The sequence below is a fragment of the Saccoglossus kowalevskii genome, chromosome 2 (genome assembly GCF_978046115.1).
Source record: "Saccoglossus kowalevskii chromosome 2, keSacKowa6.1, whole genome shotgun sequence".
Lineage (NCBI taxonomy): Eukaryota > Metazoa > Hemichordata > Enteropneusta > Harrimaniidae > Saccoglossus > Saccoglossus kowalevskii.
In genome coordinates, this window is record NC_140642.1 from 40811902 (window position 1) to 40835559 (window position 23658).

The 23658-nt window shown below is 35.8% G+C and overlaps 1 protein-coding gene across 2 annotated transcripts; it reads right to left on the reverse strand.

Moving 5' to 3' along the window:
• Positions 1-240: 240 nt before the first annotated feature.
• On the reverse strand, positions 241-20951 carry LOC144361804 (uncharacterized). 2 transcript variants are annotated; one of them, XM_085495590.1, is made up of 7 exons: positions 20860-20951; positions 18824-18948; positions 11972-16474; positions 9422-9479; positions 8718-8842; positions 5573-5768; positions 241-1151 (listed from the first exon to the last, which is right to left on the reverse strand). In XM_085495590.1, the coding sequence occupies exons 2-7, from the start codon at positions 18899-18901 to the stop codon at positions 1117-1119; spliced, it is 4995 nt and encodes a 1664-aa protein (XP_085351716.1). In that variant the 5' UTR covers positions 18902-18948; positions 20860-20951; the 3' UTR covers positions 241-1116. The 2 variants fall into 2 exon arrangements, with proteins under 2 accessions (XP_085351716.1, XP_085351713.1); XM_085495587.1 differs by having other exon boundaries at positions 5435-5768.
• Positions 20952-23658: the final 2707 nt, after the last annotated feature.

The window sequence follows — 23658 nt, forward strand, 5'->3', positions numbered from 1 at the left end:
GTGGATGACAGTGTTGGGTTGTATGCCTGTGTATTAAAATACAACTTTCATCTCAATCCTGTGAGTCTCTTTTGGTTGAATTGTATCAGACTGGCAATATCAAGATTTCTCTGGGTTGTGTCCTAATTTGGGAGTTGTATAATTGTCGATCAATCTTATATATAAACAGTCTGCAATTTCATTAGTAAGTATAATGTTCGTTGTCAATGCACAGATGGCTACAAAAATCATGCAGGAGTATTTGGATAAAATTTCCTTTTTATATAAACTATCAAAATGAATACATCATACACAATGGTATAACTGGTCCTTTGCTTGACATACAAGATTACAGTACACTGGGTAAATATTAATGCTGTATGTGGAAATACAGAACAATTTGTACAGGTAAATAGACATACAACTGTTTGTGCACTTATATTTTTGTTTATCATCCAGTACACCAAATTTACCCACCAATTCTAAACAAATGACTGTCCTATTGTACTGAATTTTATATCATTATTTATGATAGCACTTGACAGAATGTTCCAAATGAGCTTCCAATAGGTATTTATTACCTACCTAAAATAAAACCTTTTTTAATGTGTCTTCGCTCAATAGAAGATGCAATCAATTTTATAATTTCCATTCATGATAACACGTTACTTATAACAGAACAATTTCAATAAGTATCTGCAATTGTGTTTACAATATGTGAGCACAGATGTGTGGATTTGGCAGTGCACAATGTCTTTGTATAACCACCCCACCATCATACAAATACAGGGGTGGGGTGGTGTAGTACTTCTGATAAAAAACAAAGATACTCTTACCAACAACAATAGCATTCATGTTTTCATACAACATGTGCTAAACTAAAACACGACTTAAAATAAAATTGTACACACAGATAACACTGCATCATCATATATTCTTGTATTTACAAACTTGACAGATAGCTGTTGATAATACCAAAGTATGGCAGTATATAATGCATATAGTGACTGTGGAATGTATGATTATCTGATCACCATTAATGCTGACTTCAGTGAGGCTTGTACTCATAAGACAATGTGTCCCATGTTTTGAAGAATGCTAATTATATAATAAGTTGTCATAAATCTTGACAGAGATTTAGGCGTTTTTAAAGAGCCATTTGCCATCTTCATCTGAAAAAAAAGTAGTGATATTATTAAATAGATATAATTTTTCTCACTTGTATAGATATACAGATTTGGTGACAATCTACTAAAAATACCTCAAAGTATGCCGAAACAATTAAGCAATAACCTAAACAGTAACTTACATCCTTAAATCGCAATAAACAATAAATGAACAAGTTTGAGGTACAATAACTTCCAAATAGAACAAGATAAAATAGAAAAGTGACAATAATAAGCCATGCATGGCACAGTTCCCGTTCAGGCAGCGCCTGAAATGCGATTATTTCTGGTTTTCTTCCGTCCACCCCGTTTTATATCATTTTATACATTTTTTCAGAAATTCTGCAGCAGATATCAATGAAACTTCGCAGGTTGACGAACAAGTCTCTGTTGAAAATGCACGTAATTTGATTTTCCAAATCTGAAATCCTTAAAAGTAACTTACATCCTTAAATCGCAATAAACAATAAATGAACAATTTGAGGTATAATAACTTCCAAATAGAACAAGATAAAATAGAAATGTGACAATAATAATAATAACAAGCCATGCATGGCACAGTCCCTGTTCAGGCAGCGCCTGAAATGCGATTATTTCTAGTTTTCTTCCGTCCACCCCCTTTTATATCATTTTATACATTTTTTCAGAAATTCTGCAGCAGATATCAATGAAACTTCGCAGGTTGACGAACAAGTCTCTGTTGAAAATGCACGTAATTTGATTTTCCAAATCTGAAAATCCTATGTGGGTCTTTTTCAAGATTTTCATCCCAAATTACCTCTCCCTACTGCACTGAGAGAACAAATGAGCATGCTCAGAATAAATAATTAGCTTAGATTGTAATGCTAGGGTTTTTAGTGATGTCATGACTTTGATCTGAATCAGTGACAGATGGGTTGTATCATTGCCAATCTCAGTAGAAAATGTTGAGGGGTGTTAGGGCTACATTTTGATGGGAATTATAGTGGTGATACTGAAACAAACCCAGGTCCTGTAATATACAAAGACCTGAATTAACAAAGAAGTCAAGTTGTTGTTATTAAAGGTACATCAAGATTTATGAATGCAGTTTCTTGAGCATGTATGAGACGTAGTTTGGTTGTACTTTTGTACTCTGAGATTTTGGACCCGCCTTCTTGAAGTTCTTGAAATCAAATAAAGTTACTAGTTCTTCTAGCAACTAGTGAATAAGGGGTGATCTCATATTCAAACACCTGGGTCAAACCTGGGTTAACCCGGTCTACCCTTGCTAGCCCTAATCAGACCTACTAGACCTACAATATGCAAATTAGTAATAGGTTTGAACCTAACCTCCGGATTAACTGCCCATTAACGCCCCCACTGAAAACAAACAACAGAGAACAAAAAAGACAGACCTAGGGAAACCTAGGTTTTTCTTACAATACTGTTTCAGCCAGGTTTCAGTAGGAAAAAAATAAGATGTATACTATGGAGCTCCATGTTCATACTGAGCGTTATATTTTGAAGTGTTAAGAATTACAGCAGCGATTTTTTTTCTTTGCAAGTCTTGTACATGTAAATGCTAATAAAAAATCAAACTTGCATGTGTTTCACAAATCTATTTACATCATGTCATTTATAAGTGTGATGAAAAGTTTATTTATTTCTGTGATTGGTAATAATAATCAGTTTCCCACAACTCACATTTCGGTTTGTACCAAATACAATTGTTATTCAATTTATCTGGAATTAATTACAGACGTGATGGTTTGTTATATTTTGTCATTGAATGTGAATCAAGTGATACCATAGAACCCTCTCTATTGTGATATATATGGTGAATTAATGTTTGAAACAGAACAGGGAAAAAATGCACTAGAATTTTAATGAGCAGCTTCTTAGGATAAATTACTTACGTTATATATATTTGGCATAGTCAGTAAAATGTGTTTATCCATTAAGCGAGCTGGTACATTTTGTCCGCAACAAGTACGGTCAGTTTTGTTTGTACCCATGTCAGTTCATAAATTCATAGAACACATTTTTTGGTTAAGTTTGTAAAGTCTGTGAGACTGCGAGTTATCAAAATATGATGATATGATATAAAATCGATAATGGCAACATTGTTTTTTACGAAGGCATCTGAAAACCACATTTCCTCTATCACTGTGTGAAAACTAAAGTCGGGGCAAACGCCGAAATCTTACTTTTCGGTGACAAAATGCACACATTTAGAAAATACATCGAAGTACAGTGCTTTGAGGGACTGTGGGCGAAGTAGGCAGCGAGGTATTGTTTTTAAATTCACCGCAGAAAATCATGCACTCAACGCAGCCATCTTGGTTACCTCAATCAGAATTTCTCCTTGTCACCCAGCATGCATCGATTGCGATATCGCAACATGCACTGTGTCGCCTTGGGCGACATTCTTAGGTACAAGGCACTCTATGAATAAGGTATTTTCAGAGGTCAGGGTTCGTATTTTATAAGCAGTCTCGTCTGCAGATGAATAGCTTTAAATAATCAGCGCGAGTCCATTTAATTTAATTTTCTGTTTTGATACTTCGTGTCACTGGCAATTGAATAAGAAAAACTGCAAATAACCGATGTGCAGCAAATCGAAATAAATTTTCATGGCGTACGCTGCATTTGTTTTTCCGGATTTTGCGATGACGCACTCCTGAAAGAACTGTATGAAAATTGAACGCGCAACAGTAGTAAAGGCTTGAACACTGTAGCGTAAGTCTCAAGTGCAACTTTGTATCAACAAATGTTCGTCTTCTGATACTTATTAGCTGTCAGAGAGTCCAGCTCAATGAAAAGTCTGATTCACGTCCTCTGCTCAATTTGCGACACGAGCATAACAGTTTATCAAAACAAAAAAATTTATTCAGCACGCTGTTCACCGATATATGATAGAGTGTTTTTTTTAGGCAAGACACACGGTAAAATGACTACTGTACACCGATAAATCGACACATTTTAGAGACAACTATCTAGTCTTCAAAAAGCAATGTAAACTCTGTCAATCCTAAAAATAAACAACAGCTTGAATGAGGTGTGAATGAGATCGGTTCGAACCGCAGTTTTTATGCAAATTCGTGCGGTCGTCCTGAACCGCACTGTCTATTGTTTAAACTTCCAAACCGCAAAACTGGGTTTTGTTCGGGCGGTTTAGGGCGGTTTGGGTTTTCGTAGGTTTGACCCGCATGTTTGAATATGAGATCACCCCTAAGACCACTGAGTCGAATAGAATACATGTATAAACAGTACTATAATAAATTGCACGCAATGGAGAAATCACGTGCCGTAATAACAGCAGCGTTACTCACAGATCTAATCTACTGTAAAATATTTTATTTCAGCTGAAATTACCATTTGCTGAAAAGACTTTTTCTGGGTGTTTTGTATTGAATTTATTTTCATTGATTTTTGACAAGTTGACTGTAAAATATAAGAAAAGGGTATATTCGCTTCATTTTATTTTAACTGAAACATTCCTTCAGCGAAAATAGCAAAAAAATGTTTCAAGCAAAAATAAAGTATTTTACAGTAATTAATTTATTCTGAGCATGCGCAGACGTTCTGTCAATGTTGCCGGAAGAGGTAATTTTTGATGAAAATCGTGAAAAAGACCCACTTGGGATTTTCAGATCTGGAAAAAAAAATTACGTGCATACTCAGCAGAGACTTGTTCATCAACCTGCCAAGTTTCACTGATATCTGCTGTAGAATTTCTGAGAAAATGTTGGAGACTGAAAAATGGACATAACCTGAATTATAAAGTCCCCTTTTCAGGCAACGCCTGAAGGGGGACTAAAAATGACGTGTATCAGGAACCAATAATGTTGATGTGCATATGTATAATATTATGTATGATGTATTTGTGAAGTTTGAATGTAATTGGTCCAGGCATGTTTAAGATACAGGAAACAGATGCACAAACGTCAATCCATAAGTCCCTATAAGGTGGTTTCAAAATTCAAAAGAAGTATCTGTTAACATGAATGATATTTGTCTTCTGCCAACTGTTGGGTTATTACTATTTCATTGCTACAATACTGAATACTAAATGGATAATCTTGACTAAATAGAAAGTTCTTTTTGATTGTAACTCACTGCAATCCCTGATATACTTGTTTGATATGTTGGATTTAGCACATATTTGAAGTCACCTTTACAAACAATGGTCAAGATCTAAATCCCCTTCATTTTTTTCTAAAGATTCAAAATTGAAAGAAATTTTATGAAATGCATGCATCAGTAAAATTTGCTAAAAAAATCTTAAATGCAACTGGAATTTTAGAAAAAAACAACCCGAAACTAACCTTCGCTCAGTTTACTGAAGAATTTGTTGGCATCATTAGCAGATGACGATTCAGACTTACTATGGTCCACAGCAGTGGTACTTGAAACTGTTGACTCTGAATGGTGGTGATCACCTTTGGAATAACCAGCATTTTTACCTTTTCTTAAAAGTGTCAGTTTAATTCCCCCTTTAGCAGTGGATGTCACTACACGACGACCTGGATATTTCATATTAGTATTAGCTTGTGCTGCTAAATCTGCATTCAACTGAGATCTTCTTGCCTCAGCGTTTTGTTGCTCCGCCTGTTCTCTTCGTTTTTTTAATTCTTCCTGGCATGCAGCTTCCAAGTATGACTGCCATAAAGAAAAAACTTACAATCAGGGCTTATGAAACATTAAATATCTATAAATTATTGAAAAGAAGTCATGTGTGCCATTATGATTTTGACAAAAATTTGGGCACTATGTGTTCAAATGTGCAACTTTGGTTGCTTCATGTTGGTTGTATACACCCAATATTAGTACCGGTAGTTTGTTTATAATGCACATTAGTGAGGTCACATATAACAACTTGGCAAATTATTTTAGACCATCAACCAAAACTGGTACAAGTACGGCTAAATCATAATTGAAATATTATATATTTATGGTACATGTACTGTAAAATACTTTATTTTTCACTGAAGGAGTGATTCAGTGAAAATAAAAACCAGCAAATATAAAATTTTTCTATATTTTACACTCAACTCAAAAATCAGTAAAAATAAATTCCATACAAAACACCTAAAGACTTTTTCTAGGTAAATTAAAGTATTTTACAGTATGAGCATGGCTGAACATTGCAAAAGTGCTTTAGTCAGTAAAATACTAGAAATGAAAAATAAAAAAATTTCCTTCATGGCAGAAATAAGTTATTAGTAACATTGCTGTCGGAGAAACAGTACTACACGCAGTACTGTGGTGACATTTTTCGACTCAAACTTGTACATGTACCGGTAATGGTTTTGCGTCTTGCTCAGTCTCAGTCTATACACATATAGCGTGTAAAAAAACAGGACAGCATGCTTTTTGAAAATGATAACTTGCATCTTTTGCTATCTATGGTAATACGTGTCAAATCAGTGAACAAAATATTTTGTTTGTGTGTATATATTACGTATACTATTCTATTACTATCTAATTATCCATGGAAAACTAACTGATACACTTACATTAACATTATTCCACAAATTCTTCAAAGCAGATGGAATCACTGATTGAACACTTTTGCCAAATGCCCTTGGCTAAACAGCAACAATAATTATTTTACTATAATAATTAATCTCCCCTTATAGGAGTGACGAATCCAAAATTGTGAATTTAATATGTAATACTATAAATATCTGGTGATTATCCCATAGTAGCTATACATCAAGTGGTTATTCAACAAGCCATGCATGGCGCAGTCCCCGTTAGTTATCAAATTTAAGATATATAGTTTTGTTTATAGTAATATAGCTGGAATATAACAGGAATATGATTTTTTAACATTAAAATGATTGACATTTGTATCTGATCGTCAAAAAAGTACTTGTCCATATTGAGAGATATTGCTCTGGAACAGCATTCAAAAACAGCCATTTTGAATACATGTATATATATAACATGATGTATAACGAATATATAAAATTTGAATATAATCAGTCAAAGCATTAAAGAGATATGGCTCTAGAAGCCCAATCATTAAAACATAAATGCCAGAAATGCTTGATATTTGATGATTTTTTAGCACAAAAATGACCACCATTCGGCTATTTTGAATAGGATCATCAGACCAATATATCTGTTTATCTATGACATGATGTATAATGAATATTTAAAATTTGAATATAATCAGTGAAAACAAGTCTGAGATATGGGTCTAGAAGACCATTCATTAAAACAAAATGGCCGCCAGACAGTAATTTTGAATCCGATCTGAAAAATAAATGATGTGCATCACGAACCTGTATTTCTAATATAGGTACCAAGTTTGAACGAAATCAATCCATAAATGCTTGATATTTGATGATATTTTAGCACAAAAATGGCCACCATTTGGCCATTTTGAATAAGATCGTCAAACCAATATATCTGTCTATCTATGACATGATGTATAATGAATATTTAAAATTTGAACATAGTCAGTGAAAGCAAGTCAGAGATATGGCACGAGAACCACATTCATTAAAACAAAATGGCTGCCAGTCAGCCATTTTTAATCTTATCTGAAAAACAAAACTATTTGCATTAAGGTCCCATAATGCCTAATGTATATACCAAGTTTGAACAAAATCCATCTGTAAACAGCCGAGAAATGCTTGATTTTTTAGCACAAAAATGGCCACCATTCGGCCATCTTAAATCAGATCGTAAAACAAAATGATGTGCATCAAGGTCCTATAAAGTCTAATGTATATACTAAGTTTGAACAAAATCCATCTGTAAACAGCCGAAAAATGCTTGACTTTGATGATTTTTAGCACAAAAATGGCCGCCATTCGGCCATCTTGAATCAGATCGTAAAACAAAATGATGTGCATCAAGGTCCGATAATGTCTAATGCATATACCAAGTTTGAACAAAATCCATCTGTAAACAGCCGGGAAATGCTTGATTTTGATGATTTTTAGCACAAAAATGGTCGCCATTCGGCCATCTTGAATCAGATCGTAAAACAAAATGATGTGCATCAAGGTCCGATAATGTCTAATGTATATACCAAGTTTGAACAAAATCCATCTGTAAACAGCCGAAAAATGCTTGACTTTGATGATTTTTAGCACAAAAATGGCCGCCATTCGGCCATCTTGAATCAGATAAAGAAACAAATTGACGTGCATATGTATAATATCATGTATGATGTATGTGTGAAGTTTGATTGTGATTGGTCCAGGCATTTCTAAGATACAGGTCCAGACGCATGTACAGACGCACGCACACACGGACACACAGAGGTCAAAACATAAGTCCCCGTTTTCGGACTGCGTTCGAACAGGGACTAAATATACTGGCTAGTAAATATGCAAATTAGGCAATTAATATTCATAGAATCTAAGATCTGAGGTATTCACATAATCAAAGAACATATGTACCAAATATTGAATTTTCTTAAGTGTTTATTGAGATATCAGTGGAACAGCTTAAAATTGTGACAATTATGCAAATTAGAAAATTAATATTTACAACCCAAAACTAATCCAATGTGTTAATTATTATCCTATTATTACATGACCATATCGTCCCTGTACAAGACAAAACATTTATTGTGTAATATCTGATTACCTTATAATTTCTTATATGACTGTCAGTCTTGAAATGTGCTTCAGCAGCGGATACATCATCAGAAAAATGCTCACATAGAGAACAGTAAAATATATCATACAAATCAGCCATCACATCTTTTTCAGCTGAAACAGAAGGATACAATAATCATGGTAAGATCACAAATTAATTAATCATGAATTTAAAATGATAGGGTACATTTCAGCAAAGGTAATGCAGTTGTACATCATGTCAACAATTAAGTACTTTTGATCAGTTCCTTTCCCTTTTTGACTGTATTTAAATCTCATGCTGACAGGAATTGTGCAGACAAAGAGATATCGGTAGATGGGGAATAAGCTGCAATTTAAATTATGTAGAAAATCCATATGAATTGAATATGTGCATACAAAGGTTGTTCATCATTTGCATATCTGTGCAAGATCAACTGGTAAAGTTTGAATCAAACTGATATTAATGTGTGACATTCCTCTATGCTTCCTTTCCTTCACTGCTTCAATAATATAATTGAATAGGTAGTTAAGTTATTCCAGTTAATATTACAATATTAAAATTCCACCAGTCCCATTGTGTTGTGCTATATGGGTACCAAAAAAATACAAAATTGTTTACATGCAAAGACTGGTGCTTACAAAAACCTGGGTTGGATCTCAGAAATTTCAGGTAAGATTTCACACCTTGGGGTAAGCAAATGAGGCACTAACCTGAAACGTCTGGATCAGCATTCCTAGATGAATCATCATGGTTATCAGTTTCCAGTTGCTGACAAGATAAAATGTAGTTAAATTGATTAGCACAGCCTAAAATACTGCTTATGAAATTTGACATGTATCCTAATTGAATTGAAGTAAGCAGCCAGCAATGGTATATTTATTCCTATCACCCCATCTCATAAGACAAATCTTTTGACTTCAGTAGTTCAAGTATAGGCTGAATTGCATAACATGTATCTCGACAGAAATTAATTTTAACTGGAAAACATTTTAAATAAGTTGCCGTTTGGAATTGCCTTTTTCTCTGATTTTTCATAATAGTAAAAATTGTTCAGTGGATTTTATTTTGGCTGGAATACCCTTACAAACTTTATGTTCACACAGGGTTTTATTTTGGCTGGAATACCCTTACAAACTTTATGTTCACACAGGGTTTTATTTTGGCTGGAATACCCTTACAAACTTTATGTTCACACAGGGTTTTATTTTGGCTGGAATACCCTTACAAACTTTATGTTCACACACGGTTTTATTTTGGCTGGAATACCCTTACAAACTTTATGTTCACACATATGTTAATGAGAAACAAACAAATGCTATAAAATTTGTAAATACTACTACAGGGTTTTATTTGGTGGTAGATTCTACATGTAATAAAATGTTAAAATTTTAATTAAATAGACTGGCAAGGAACATATAGAGTAAGAGTGCAACACTACTAATTCAAAGGCAGGAATCTATAAACAATTGTTTAAAACATTCCATTTTAAATATAGTGAATGAAGAAATCAAGCCATTAAACGAATTATTTTAGCACAGACAACATTTCAATACATATGCACACATAATTTGATGATGAATTATTGTATATTAAAATAATTCAAAGTGCATTACCATATTTTAAGTTATGACAAAAAAAAAACATATTTGACTAACTTGGCACCACCCCTACTTTTGTACAATTTATTCGAGATAAGGCCACACTGATTTAATTTTATGGATGACATCCTCTGAATACCCCAAAACTAATGCGAGAGGGCAAAAAAAAAAAAAAAAATCGGCCAAACAAAAAAAATGCTGCTAAAACCACAGGACTACGGAGCTATTATTACGAATTTAACCACAGTGTATCAAAAAAACAACAAGTCTTAATTTGTAGGATGCACATGTTGATGTGCACATTTCGTACTGTATTACTGTCACAGGTATCATCACTTTTGATTTTGAAAAGGCAAGAGGATAAGGCAGATGTTAGCTTTGCCAAATGCATACACATCAACGCAATAATAAAGAAAAACTTACTGTGTTGTTTTGAAAAAAAAAAAATTAAAAATGAACAATAAGTTTGTCAACAGCCACCTGGAAATTAACTTCTTTGACATTCAAACTACAGCTTTTAAAGTGACACTTCAGATAGACTAAGAGTAGACACAAATGCTCTAGAACTACTTCAACTATGTAACAAATCATAAGAGGCTCGATATTGAAAAAAAAAAAAACACCAACAGAGAGTCAACAAAAATTTGGATGCAGAAAATTATGTACATGTATCTTGATGAAAATGCGTCATATGATCAAAATATTACTGAATGTGTGTGCAAGCAAATTATCCGAATCAGAAAATGAAAAAAAAAAAATAATAAGAAACTTTTCTTCACCCCGTAAGGAGACTTCGGCCAAGGAGCTTCTGCTGCTTTCGTTGCAGTTTTGTCGACTTCAATGCGGACAAAGCAACCGAACTGATTTGTCGCCTGACCGACTTTTAGGCCACCATACACCTCCACTCCTCTCATCATTGCAGAAGAAACGCGGGACAGCCACTCTGGACAATATATTCTTAAAGTTGTCTGGGCGAAACTCGCTTGCCGCTACCGACCTCTCATATAGCTGTGTAAACGTCTCCCTGGCCAACGTCAATTGCGTTCCAGTCTACAACAATCCATCCGTTTCACCTCTGAACTTTTATGCTCACGTATTTTGGTGGGGTGGTCGCCATGTTGGATCGTTTATGGCAAAATTTGCATGTTTTGAGGCAACCTCTTTCCCATAGGTCTTTACGCTTTACGTAACGCGCATCTAACTGTGCGGAGTTTGGTTTTGAGGTAGTCCAAAACGAGTTTTACGACAAGTCGGCGCTTTGCGACAATACGAGTCGGCAAGTTCCGGACAGAAAACCGATCTGTAGAGACTCGTCGTCAGAGATTTTTTTTTTTTTTTTTTGAGAACAGGCGAAAACTAATGCGCGCACGGATGTCATCCATAAAATTAAATCGGTGTAGCCTAAAGTAAATGCCCAAATTTGACTTGTTATGAATGTAAGCAATGTTTTAATTTATTTTTTGCCCAAACAAATAAAAATACTGAAAACAAAATGTTCAGAATTTCTGCATGATATTAAGGAATAAATGACAGTGAAAATTTCAATATTTTTATTTTAGGGGTTAGTTGACTAATGATTGAGTGAGTTGAGATTCGTGGGATGGTGCTAAGTCAGTCCAAAATAGGATACATATAGAAATATAAAAACCTTCTATAACTAACCTTGGATATATCTAGGTATTCTGTCTGTTTCTTTCCTAAGTCGTTGCTTATTTGTGACAACTGTAAACGGACATCTTCTTTCAGTTGAGAAATTGTTTGATATTTTTCACCACTCACTGTTTCATTCTGAAATTCAAGGTCTTGTAATATATAGTTCAAATGCTGACTTCGTTGCAGAAGATCTTTTTCCTTCTGAATAATTCCTTGTAATTTGGAACGCAGATCCATTCGATGTCGTAATCGTTCCTTAACAGATGGGTTCTCCTTTTGCTCAGTGACATTGAGAAGATTGGTTCGTTTAGTTTGTTGGAGGTTTTCAGCAGGTTTGCTCACTAAAGTAGTCTGGGAAGTAGGGGTGTGAGCTTGACTATAAGGCGCACCACCAGGTTGGTTAACAGGTTGATTGAATGGTCTACTCGTGTACTGATGCTGGGGTGGAGGATTCTGATGATAGGGCCTCCAGGTGTTAGCATTTACATTTTGGGCCTGATTGAATGGTCGTACTGGTATCGGTTGCTGAACTTGATTATGAGGTCCCAACATGATAGGTCGAGGATATCTCGTCATCATAGGTTGATTAAATGGTTGAGCCTGATTGTAATTTTGCATCTGAGAAGCAGGATAGTTATAAGGCCCTCTAACCATAGGTTGGGGCTGATTGAAAGTAGCATGTTGACTGTAAGACTCTCCTGATACCTGTTGCTGCTGCCCTTGTACAAGAGAATTTCCCTGCCAATACTGACCACCAGACTGTGGTGTTACTGGTTGCTGAGGAACACCATATGCAGTGTTTGTATGAGTTGGCATTTGGGTTACAGTAGAAGTGCTGCTATAAGTAAACTTGTTCGTATCAGAATCCTTACGCTTCTCTTCCATGTAATTTGATATCCGCCCCTTTTTTCGTTTTGTGTCATTGGTTTTTGAATGATCTTTCTGCCTTTTTCTGTTAAAGTTTTGGGAGTCTCTGTTACAATAGGTATCCATGGACTGTGAGATGGTGTATGGTTCAGACATTTCATATCCCATAACCTGTTTCAAAACACCTCTCAAAGCTACATAGTCTTTGTCATAATCATCTGAGGAATTTATATCGCTAACATCTTCATCTGCAATTCCAGGAATCTTTGTTTCTCTAGTTCTAGTCCTCATTCTGGTTATTTGGCCTCCATAACTGTCCTGTGATGAAACTTCTGACAACATTAGCTCATCTTCAGAATTGTCTTCAAATCTATCTGATTTGTTACTCTTGTGTGATCTTTCATAGTAGATTTCCGGTTTCCTGTAAGGAGTTCCTTTTTGTCCCACCACTCCTGGTAATCTTTTAATAGAGTCACGATTTTCTTGTTTTCTTGATTGGGCATAATGCTCGGACATTCCAATATCATCTGATCTTCGCCTATACCGACTTTTTCTCCCAGTTTGCTTTTCTTTCTTGTAACCACGTGCAGATGTATCATCCTGATATTCCCTGTGATCACCATCTCTGTTTCTGCTGCTTTCAGATATAAAACTGCCTCTGTGTTTATTTCTTCCTTTTGATCTGTCTGTTGGTACATCACTACCACTATATTCTGCTCTCTCTTTACTTTTACTTGAAGCTTTGTTTTCATATCTACTTTGTCTTCTAGATTCATAGTGATCCCTACTACTTGTAATAGGTCTTTCTCCACTTCTATCTCTGTACCTTTGCCCTTGTCTATCTGCATCTTCATACTTATCAAGAGGCATACTTCCAGGCTGATCCTCATATCTGTCTCCACCCTTGTATCTCTGTACACCATCTCTGTCTTCTCTATATCTATTTCTACCTCTATTAGTATTTCCTCCACTAGGTTGATCTTTGAATCTCTCACTGTCTTGATATCTGTCCAGTGGCACATCCCGAGGGTGATCAATATATTCATCATTTTGAGACTCTGCTCTTTCTGTAGTCCCATATCTGTCTTGTATTATATCTTCAGGTTGATCCTCATACCTGTTTCTACTTCTGTCTCTGTGTTCTCTCACATCTGGACTCTGATCCTCACATGCATCTCTGTTTCTATCCTCATATCTACCTTCTATAACATTGGCAGTTTGGTTATCATATTTGTCTGCATCTCTGTCGTCTATCATATCTGAACCATGATCTTCAAACGTGTCTAGATTTCTAGCCGTCTGAACTTCATTTGGATATCTATCCTCGTATCTGTTTTTTTGTACATCCCGAGCCTTGTACCTGTACCTGCCTCTATCTCTATCTTCATATACGTCTTTTGATGATTCCAGCCTCTGATCCTCATACGTGCCTCTATCTCTATCCTCATATATGTCTTTTGGTGACTCCAGACTCTGATCCTCGTACCTGCCTCTATCTCTATCCTCATATACGTCTAGTGGTGAAACCAGACTCTGATCCTCATACCTGTCGCTATCTCTATCCTCATATATGTCTTTTGGTGACTCCAGACTATGATCCTCGTACCTGCCTCTATCTCTATCCTCATATATGTCTTTTGGTGACTCTAGACCCTGATCCTCTGACCCTGTGTCTCTGTTCTCATATCTGTCTTTCAATACACCTGCAACCTCATCTTCATATCTGTCACTTTCTCTATCCTTGAGCACATCTTCCGATACATCTGAAGCTATATCATCATATGCGATACTATTTCTATCCCTGTATCTAATTTCTGCTACATCTAAACCCTGATCATCGCATCTGCCATCATCTTCATGACCATATCTATCATGCATTATACCTGAAGCCATATCCTCACGTCTGTCTCTACTTTCCAGTGGAACATTCACAAAGTCATTCACATTTCTTTCTTCATATCTGTCTTCCGTCACATCTCCAAAACGATCCTCATATGTGTCACCACATCTGTCTACAGATTGGTCCACATATCTATCTTCAATTATATCTGGTGCGGGAATTTGATCATTATACCAATCTCTATCCACAGAACGATCCTTGAACCTATCTTCATCTCTTTCTGGTCTAACATCTAAAGGCTGTGCTTCTTCCTCATTCCCATATCTGTCTAGTTGTGAATACATTAGCTGATCACCAAACCTATCTCGATCTCTGTCATCAAATCTGTCAACTGCTGTATCAAGTACTGGATTGCTATATCTGTCCAGCGATGTATTTCCAAATATTTGCACATTAGGACGTTCATCTCCATGATAAATATCATCATATTTGTGTGCATCCCCCCTTTCATCTTGATCCAATGGCATAGCTATACCATCATCCTCATCTCTATATCTATCCTCTTCATATCTGTTATCTCCTCCTGCATATCTATCAAATGTAGTACTTCTATCAGGATGTGATAAATAATCTTCATTACAGTTAACATTTTCAGGGGATGAAAAATCATGTTGATCATACATTGTAGTTTTCCCCATGCTATGGTGCATTGAATGATTTCTTCCACGGCTGTGTACAGAGCTTTCTCTTTCTTGAATACGCAAGGAATGTGTTGATTGTTCAAGTGGACTATTGCCACGATCAACTGATGACCTGTTTCTTCTTCTGTCACGATCACATGACATATCTCTGCCACGATCATGTGATAACGCATCTCTTCCAAGATCACGTGATAATGCATCTCTTCCACAATAACGTGATGAAACATCTCTATCACGATCATGTGAGCTTACAACTCTACCACGGTCATGTGACGTCGCATCTCTTCCACGATCACGTGACTTCACATCTCTGCTACGATCACGTGATGTCACATCTCTGCCACGATTACGTGATGACACATCTCTGCCACGATCACGTGATGTCACATCTCTGCCACGATCACGTGATGACACATCTCTGCCACGATCACGTGATGTCACATCTCTGCCACGATCACGTGATGTCACATCTCTGCCACGATCACGTGATGTCACATCTCTGCCACGATCACGTGATGACACATCTCTGTCACGATCACGTGATGTCACATCTCTGCCACGATCACGTGATGTCACATCTCTGCCACGATCACGTGATGCCACATCTCTGCCACGATCACGTGATGCCACATCTCTGCCACGATTGCGTGATGTCACATCTCTGCCACAATCGCGAGTAGACGCATCTTTTCCATGTGATGATAAATTTCTGCTATAATTTCTTCTATGTGCTGACTTTCCTCTGTTACCATATGATGATTTATTTCTGTCTTGATCATGTGATACATCTCTGATACGATTATGGGATGCTACATCTCTAGATGTCTTATCTTTGTTTCCATCATGTAAACACATTTTTCTGCGATGACTGAATGGTCGGCCACGATTAGACGATCTATTTTTTCCACGACCAAATGAAAACTTATCTCTACGATGATCAAGTAATGGTTCATCTCTACCATAATAATGTAATGACAGATCTTTTTCATGATCACCATAGTCCTGTGAAAAATTATCTCTAGCATTTAGCCGTTCTGCAGAAACAGAATCATTGTTAACAGGGGGACCAAGTCTATCCATAACTGTCTTTTTTTTACCAGTGTCCTATTAAAAGAAATAAATTACAAATCAAATAAAACAAAACAACTCACAAAACCAGTGATGGTGCCTGCTAGTTGCTTATAAATTTATTAACACTATAAATATGATTTTCTCCATTAAATTGTATAGAAATTTTTCAGTCCCCGAGTCTTCTGAGTTACACTGGGGAAAGGCAACAAATTTAACATTAAACATATTCATAATACTAGTATAGTAAGTACATGTGTGAAAAGGTCTTATGACCAGTTAGTTTTTTTGATTGAATTTAAACAGAAAACCATGAACACATTGTTGCCAACACCACCACAACCATGTCACAAATACAACTGAGATTAACATAAATATTTACAATATAGTCATTCTTTTTAGAACAATATGTATTAGAAATGACCTTGGCAACCATTCTGATATAAGTGTTACGAAGTAATCATCACATAATAATATCTATAGGCTTGACAAAAAGTATTTATTGGAAGCAATTAAATTAAACCTGGGGATTCCTTGTACATTTGTAAATAGCAATGTTAAGCCTGCAGATGCCCCATCACTGGCATTCAAAAGACAATAAAGTTCACTTCTTTGCACCCATGTTTTCAATTCTGATAATTACAAACCACAATTTGTTTGGATACTAACACACTCAAATCAGACTTCACAAACTAACAAGGAAGTCAGCTTTGTCTCCTAACTTTTATGATGTACTCACGGTATAACAGCTTTCAGTTACTGGAAACAAATAATTTGGGTACATATTACCACACAATTGCTCAGCTGTGAGAAAACAGAACCCCAGAAAAATACAATACATGAACAAGGGGATATATACATTTTGTGACTTTCGATGAAGGTTTTTAACTTGCTAGTGGAAATCATATACATGATCAATACAGTAAGACTAATTTCTCTCAAACCTATTACAATTTCAGTGTTCTCCCCAGGAATTTAAACCACTGTGGCGGACTAATTTGCATACGATTTGCATATCATTTACATAATAATAGAGATTGACCAAAGCACATTTACAACACTATTCTTTTGGAATATTAATGAGCTCAGTCACATTGCAAATATTTTTTCTATTGGAGTCAAAATATTACGTTTCACAATTTAGAAGAGTTTGAATTTAAAAATGAAAAATTGTCAAATCGAAATGGAAATGCTGCAGACTATTAAAAACAAACAAACAAATAAATTGTAAAAGGCTAAATGAAACGCATTTGACACGTTTCAGCCAGGAATATGTTCTCGACTTCCATGATCATCAAAGTTACGACGTGACTTAACTTACTTCGCGATGTTATACACCGGTTATACCAATAATTCCTCTTACTCAGTCATGCCATGAAAAAATGTTACTTATTTTTTTATATGAAATAAACGTAAAATTTGAGCGATTATTTTTGATCACTCGATCGCTTCGGTGAAAAACAAAGACCGCCATGATAATTGTGACGTATTAGTTGACCGGCATGTGTCCTTTGACCCGATGGGTCAAAAACGCTATTAACCAATCAGAATACCGCATGGTAATGCCGGCAGGACCCGAAGTTTTCCGAATGGTAGTGATCATAAAAATTACATTGCGGAAGTAAAGCGATGTCGTAGCACGATGTGTTGGTATGGATTTCAGATGAAAACTGCATGATGGTTTTCGAAATAGGTGATAAGCAATTTTTAAAAGGTAAAATAAGTCTTGAAAGAAGAGTTTTTACATGATTCGCGATGATAAAAGTTCAAATGTATTTTATCCAATCACGCAATAAACACGTTGTTTTTTTCTTGAGTAGCGTAAACAGATCGTGAACTCCGCTTTGCCGATGTATATATCGGGGTGGAATTGATTTTGAAAAAATGTTAGCTTTAAATCTAAAGACTGCGTCGATCGTTAAAGTATTTACTTACGAACAAAGAGGTGCTAATTTTACAAAATTAACTTGTATTGTTTATAAGCCACTACCACATGTGCGACTACGTCTATTGTTTACAAATTATAATCCACGACTGGCAGGATGCGTGTCGGTCGGTACGTCAGACAATAGTCCTGGTCGGAAGCGTGGCAAGATCCCTGATAGCTACGTATTTCTTTCTATATTTCGTAATACAGTTCACAGGATGAACAATGAAAGGAGCACTGTGGCGGTCTTACTAATCACCGTGGCGACTCGAGACCACAGTGGCGGGCAGGAAAAGCAGCGTGGCGGCCCCGCACACAAATTGAATGCTGGGGAGAACACTGAATTTAATGTACACCATTGAAGTCAGTGTGCTCGGCTTACAGATATGCCAAGCTGACACAAATATTGGTCAAGAAAAACAGGATTCAGCTAGCTACACAGTTACAATACATCTTACATCATAGTACAGACTTGTACGGCCATCATCAGAGTCATACTGTGAATAAGGTGATTGTTGTGACATTGGATAATCCATTTCCCCATAGACCCACTTTGTAAGTCGTAATACTTCTGCCGACAGTTCTGAAATTACACAAATAATAAAAAACAAATTGATTGATGCTGGTTATGTGTAATTTAATGTTCATGCAAGGAAGGTAGTTGTATTCTGTTTTAGTAGTTGAGTAATTGCATTACAAGCATTCAACTCACACTTGAATCAATTTTAGCCCCCACCCCCACATTAATTTATTGTTATTGTTATGTTAACTGTCAGTGTCATTTTTTTATTTATGTTTGGCACATTCGTTTAGACATTTACATGTTGTAATATTATGTAAACATTTCAATTTGAAGTCACAGGGTGGCTGGAAGAATGTGAACAGTGCGATTTTGTCAAGGTGCTTTTCAGTACCGTACTCAACCGCGTTAGCGCCCATGCCCGGGCAAGCGCCCACCCCCTGCTTTTGCGCAATTTTTATATTTGGGGTCACATTCGGCAAAGCGCCCACCCCTTCAAAATGCAACTAATTTAAAACTTGGTCTTGCGTAACGAATTTTGGTAATCGTTTTTATATGATACAGTGTGGATATCGACCGCTGTGAACATGTTGTGAATGCGTAGAACACGGTAACCGTGCGTAAACTACGCTTCGACAATGACCTGTTAATACAAGTAAAATGCCATATTCAGTTTACCTTTCAAAAATGGCTAGTTACTAGTTTTTTGGAAAAACCATGTCGTTTATTCGCTGAAATAAATTCCAACAGATCGTACTTCGACATCGATAATTCACTTCCACATTGCGTTACCGGAAAGTCTTCGGGAATTTCCGAAGAATTGTGTCAGTGCAACACAGCATTCTGATTGGTAAATAACCAACTTGCCCCATTAGGTCAAAGGATGCTGTTGCAGGTCAAATGCAAATGCATCATGGCGGAAAGTGATTTTCATCGAGAGTTTGCGTACGATCCAACACCTTCGTCAGTGGAGATAATATGACAATTTTGACTTTGACTGTGCTCCAACAGACTCAAATGTTTTTAATTTCATAAATTCTGGTGGTACGTAATTAATATTGTAATAAAATGTGCATATTTTTTGTGATCATTTTTGTTTCTTCCTTGTGAAAATCAATGACGACTCAACTAATTTCGTAATTTGATTTTCCCTCAAAGACGTAATCTGTCACTTGATGAATCAAATTTTTCATTTGCACTCTTTTTCGAGAAGGGTGATCAGGTAAGCACCCACCCCTAAAAAATCGTGATTTTCTGAGTTGAGGCCCCTGGGCGCTAACGCGGTCGAGTGCGGTAAATTTTTATTTTTCTAGAATGTGCCAACTTTGCAAGCATTTTTTACTATTGATGTTTGCAATTGTTTTAACAAGTCTTCCACACCCCAGATTTCAAATTGTCGATCCCTTACTCTGGTAACATCAGGTAATGCACTTGTAGACATTTTTTTTCCTGATATGTTTGACATCGGTCACATTTACACAACAAGACAGCACACTACTGGTACGCACATCTAGTGACGTACATTACTAGTGAATCATGCCATATGCCAGTTGGACTTCAACGAAAAAAAAGAACTCAATCACTAAAACAACGTACGCGTTGAAAACACATCAAACGAAACTTAAAAAAACTACACGATGTACAACTTGGTGGCGGCGATTTCCATAGTCACTAAAACATCGGCTCAAGTATAAGGACGAAATGATCAGTACTCAACAAAGGGTCAGTAGTCGACGGAGCCATTTTCTTTGCGTCACTACATTTGTTGTGTCCGCAGCTTTGGTAATGGCATGGCGGAGATGGCCTAAATTTGTCCATGCAGTGAGTTGCAGCTCGAGTGACGCGAGTCGGTGCAGAAATCAGCTGCAAATATACGAACACAGACGAACTTGTCGCTCTTACAACTAATATGCAAGTTAACGACTTTTTATACAACAAAGGCTGGCACAAAATGTCACTGAAAATGGAACTTACAAATCTTATAACACTGTAAAATTCATACTTTTTCCGTCTGGATCACCCGCCATTGCATGACTACTTCCGGTTTATGTTGGTTGTGTGACGCATGTGCGCATGAGCAACTGCGCAGTGTCGTTTAAAATACCAATTAATTTACATTTTTCTACCTTTGTCAGCGGAAATTGTATTTTTTTTTACAATCAAACTGTTCTTTTTACTTCAATTGCATTTGTATAATGAAAGGTTACACACCGAACTCAAGGGGCATTTTTATTCATTCAAGCTTTTTCTAGTAACTGTGATTCAAGTTGGCAGACTTTCAATAGAACAACGGTTACTTGTAACCGCGATAGAAACGAAGGGCAACAGGCGTAAACAAAGACGATTTAATAGTCACCCACAATTCAATTGTACAATCCATGGACAATCCAAGTGGTATTGTTTCACCACGACCGAATTAACGTATTTGTACTTGGTGTATGCATTACGTGTTGTAATGACACGTATTAAAACAAAAACAATTATTTCCAAAAGTACGGACCGACTTTTTATATAATAATTTGTGTTGTTAAAGATAACGAGTATAATTTATTGAGGCGATCGTGGTGAGAAATTACATGTAGTTCATTTCATTGTGATATACTGTATACCCAGTACGGTGGCACTCCAAACCATTTGAAACGTATTGAGTTTCTTCAAGGGGGTTAGCCTTGGAAACATGATTGTCACAGGATATTTATTGTTAAACCTCAGACTAGTAATGAGGTTAAACATAACTCTTAATTACTTGTACCGATCGGTTCAAATATTGTTCACATATTGCTTCAATTTATATTTCAATGTATAACTTGATATGAGTTGTTACTTCTTATATAAATTGACCACATTGATCAACATCGACTGTCCGAGTAAAACGTTTACGTTAATAGAGATCTCGACACATTCTTATGCTACACACCATAGTGTCACTGACAGTCATTCAGATAGTTTTTTTTCCATCTAATTTTTCCGCTAACTATTTTTCCTGATTTCTTACAGTAATATACAATCACATCGAAACAACAGTTAGCCATCACGAGTGTAAGGAACCCAGAGTATGTGAGTTAGATTTTGTGGGATAAATTGTATTCGTTGAGATGAATTACTATCAGATAGTATATCACTCAGTAGGCGCTTTATGATAATTACTAATTACACAAATAATTTGTATATGATTGTCACATATTCCTGTCTCAAATACTGATCCGTAGCATAAAGCTATGCAATAATTATCTGAATATTAGTGCATTTTACTTGTATTTGCGCATTCTGCTCGACAGGTGCGATATTGGCAACAATCTTTGTGATTATATAGTTTAAAGCGCGGTAGTCGTCGCGCTGCGCATGTGTGAGATATATGGGTCTCATATAAACAAAAATGGCGACTTTGACTGTTGCGCAGATCATCGAGTACGAACTGAGACTATAAAAAGTAAGTGGTACAATGAACTTAACTCAGTACTGAAATCTACAAATACAACACTATCAGATATTGACAATAATGAGCTAAAATCGTCACAAATGTCACGGATATATGATAAAATAAAAAATGTATTTATAAAACATTGGATTAACTCAATTAATGATGATAACAGACAAAACACTAATACAAAAAACAAACTGAGGACTTACAAAAAATTTAAAACAAACTTCATTTTGGAAAACTACTTAATTAAGCTAAAAAAATAAAGAACTGAAAAGTACCCTAACTAAATTCAGACTGAGCAATCACAGTTTAGAAATTGAAAAAGGAAGACACAACAGAATCAAAAGTAGCGACAGAATCTGCAAATTGTGTAATAAAAATGATATTGAAGATAAACATCACTTCCTCATAATATGCCCAGTATATAGTAAAGAGAGGGTCGTTTTATACAATGAAGCTGAAAAGATTATTCCTGACTTTACTAATCTCACACCTGAAAATAAATTTATAAAAACAATGTCAAATAATAACTTAGCAATTCCTCTGGCACAATATCTGAAATACAGCTTTGCTATTAGACAACAGCACCTACTTAGTCATTAACTTTTTTTTTTAAACCTATTCATTGGGTTTTTGTTTTTATATTCAGTTTATAGTTTTTTTGTTGGTATTTCATTTTACTTTATTATATATTTCCGTTACTAACTTCAATTTAGTTTGTTTCTGGTTGTCTTTAAACTATTAGCCATTGTAATTTGATTAATTTTTATCTGTAATTTTTGTTGTTGTTGTAACCTTTAACCTCCTTCAGTAGGTTGTTATGAGTTAATAAATTGTTTGTTTGTTGAGATGTTTCCTAGCTTTAATTAGGTAATTTTCATGTTATTCGAAGGTATCAAAGAGTCACCGGCAGTAATCAGTGCAAGTCGCGCCCAGGTCAAACCTCATACTTGTGATTTCCATTTGAGGAGCGCATTGGATTGTGGGAAAATCAATGTTTATCAACACAAATGTCGCACATGCGCAGCGCGACGACTACCGCTCTTTAAGTTACATCATAATATTATTTTTATAACAGTGATAGCTGTACGGAAATGACTGCGCGTTTTATTTCATTTTCGTTTGAAACAGTTATTCTTATGTTCTTTTCATTCTACCTGTTGCATTTTATTGGGATAAACCACGTTCCGTGCAATGACCAACAACTTATTAATGTACGTCATACAACTAGTTATTGACGGATGGGCCATATAACGCCCTCATGAACTGTGACGTCAGTCCTCGCATTAGAAGTATTTATCGAGTATAAGTAGTTATCGAGCGCACCATTTTATCTGCCTATGTTGATG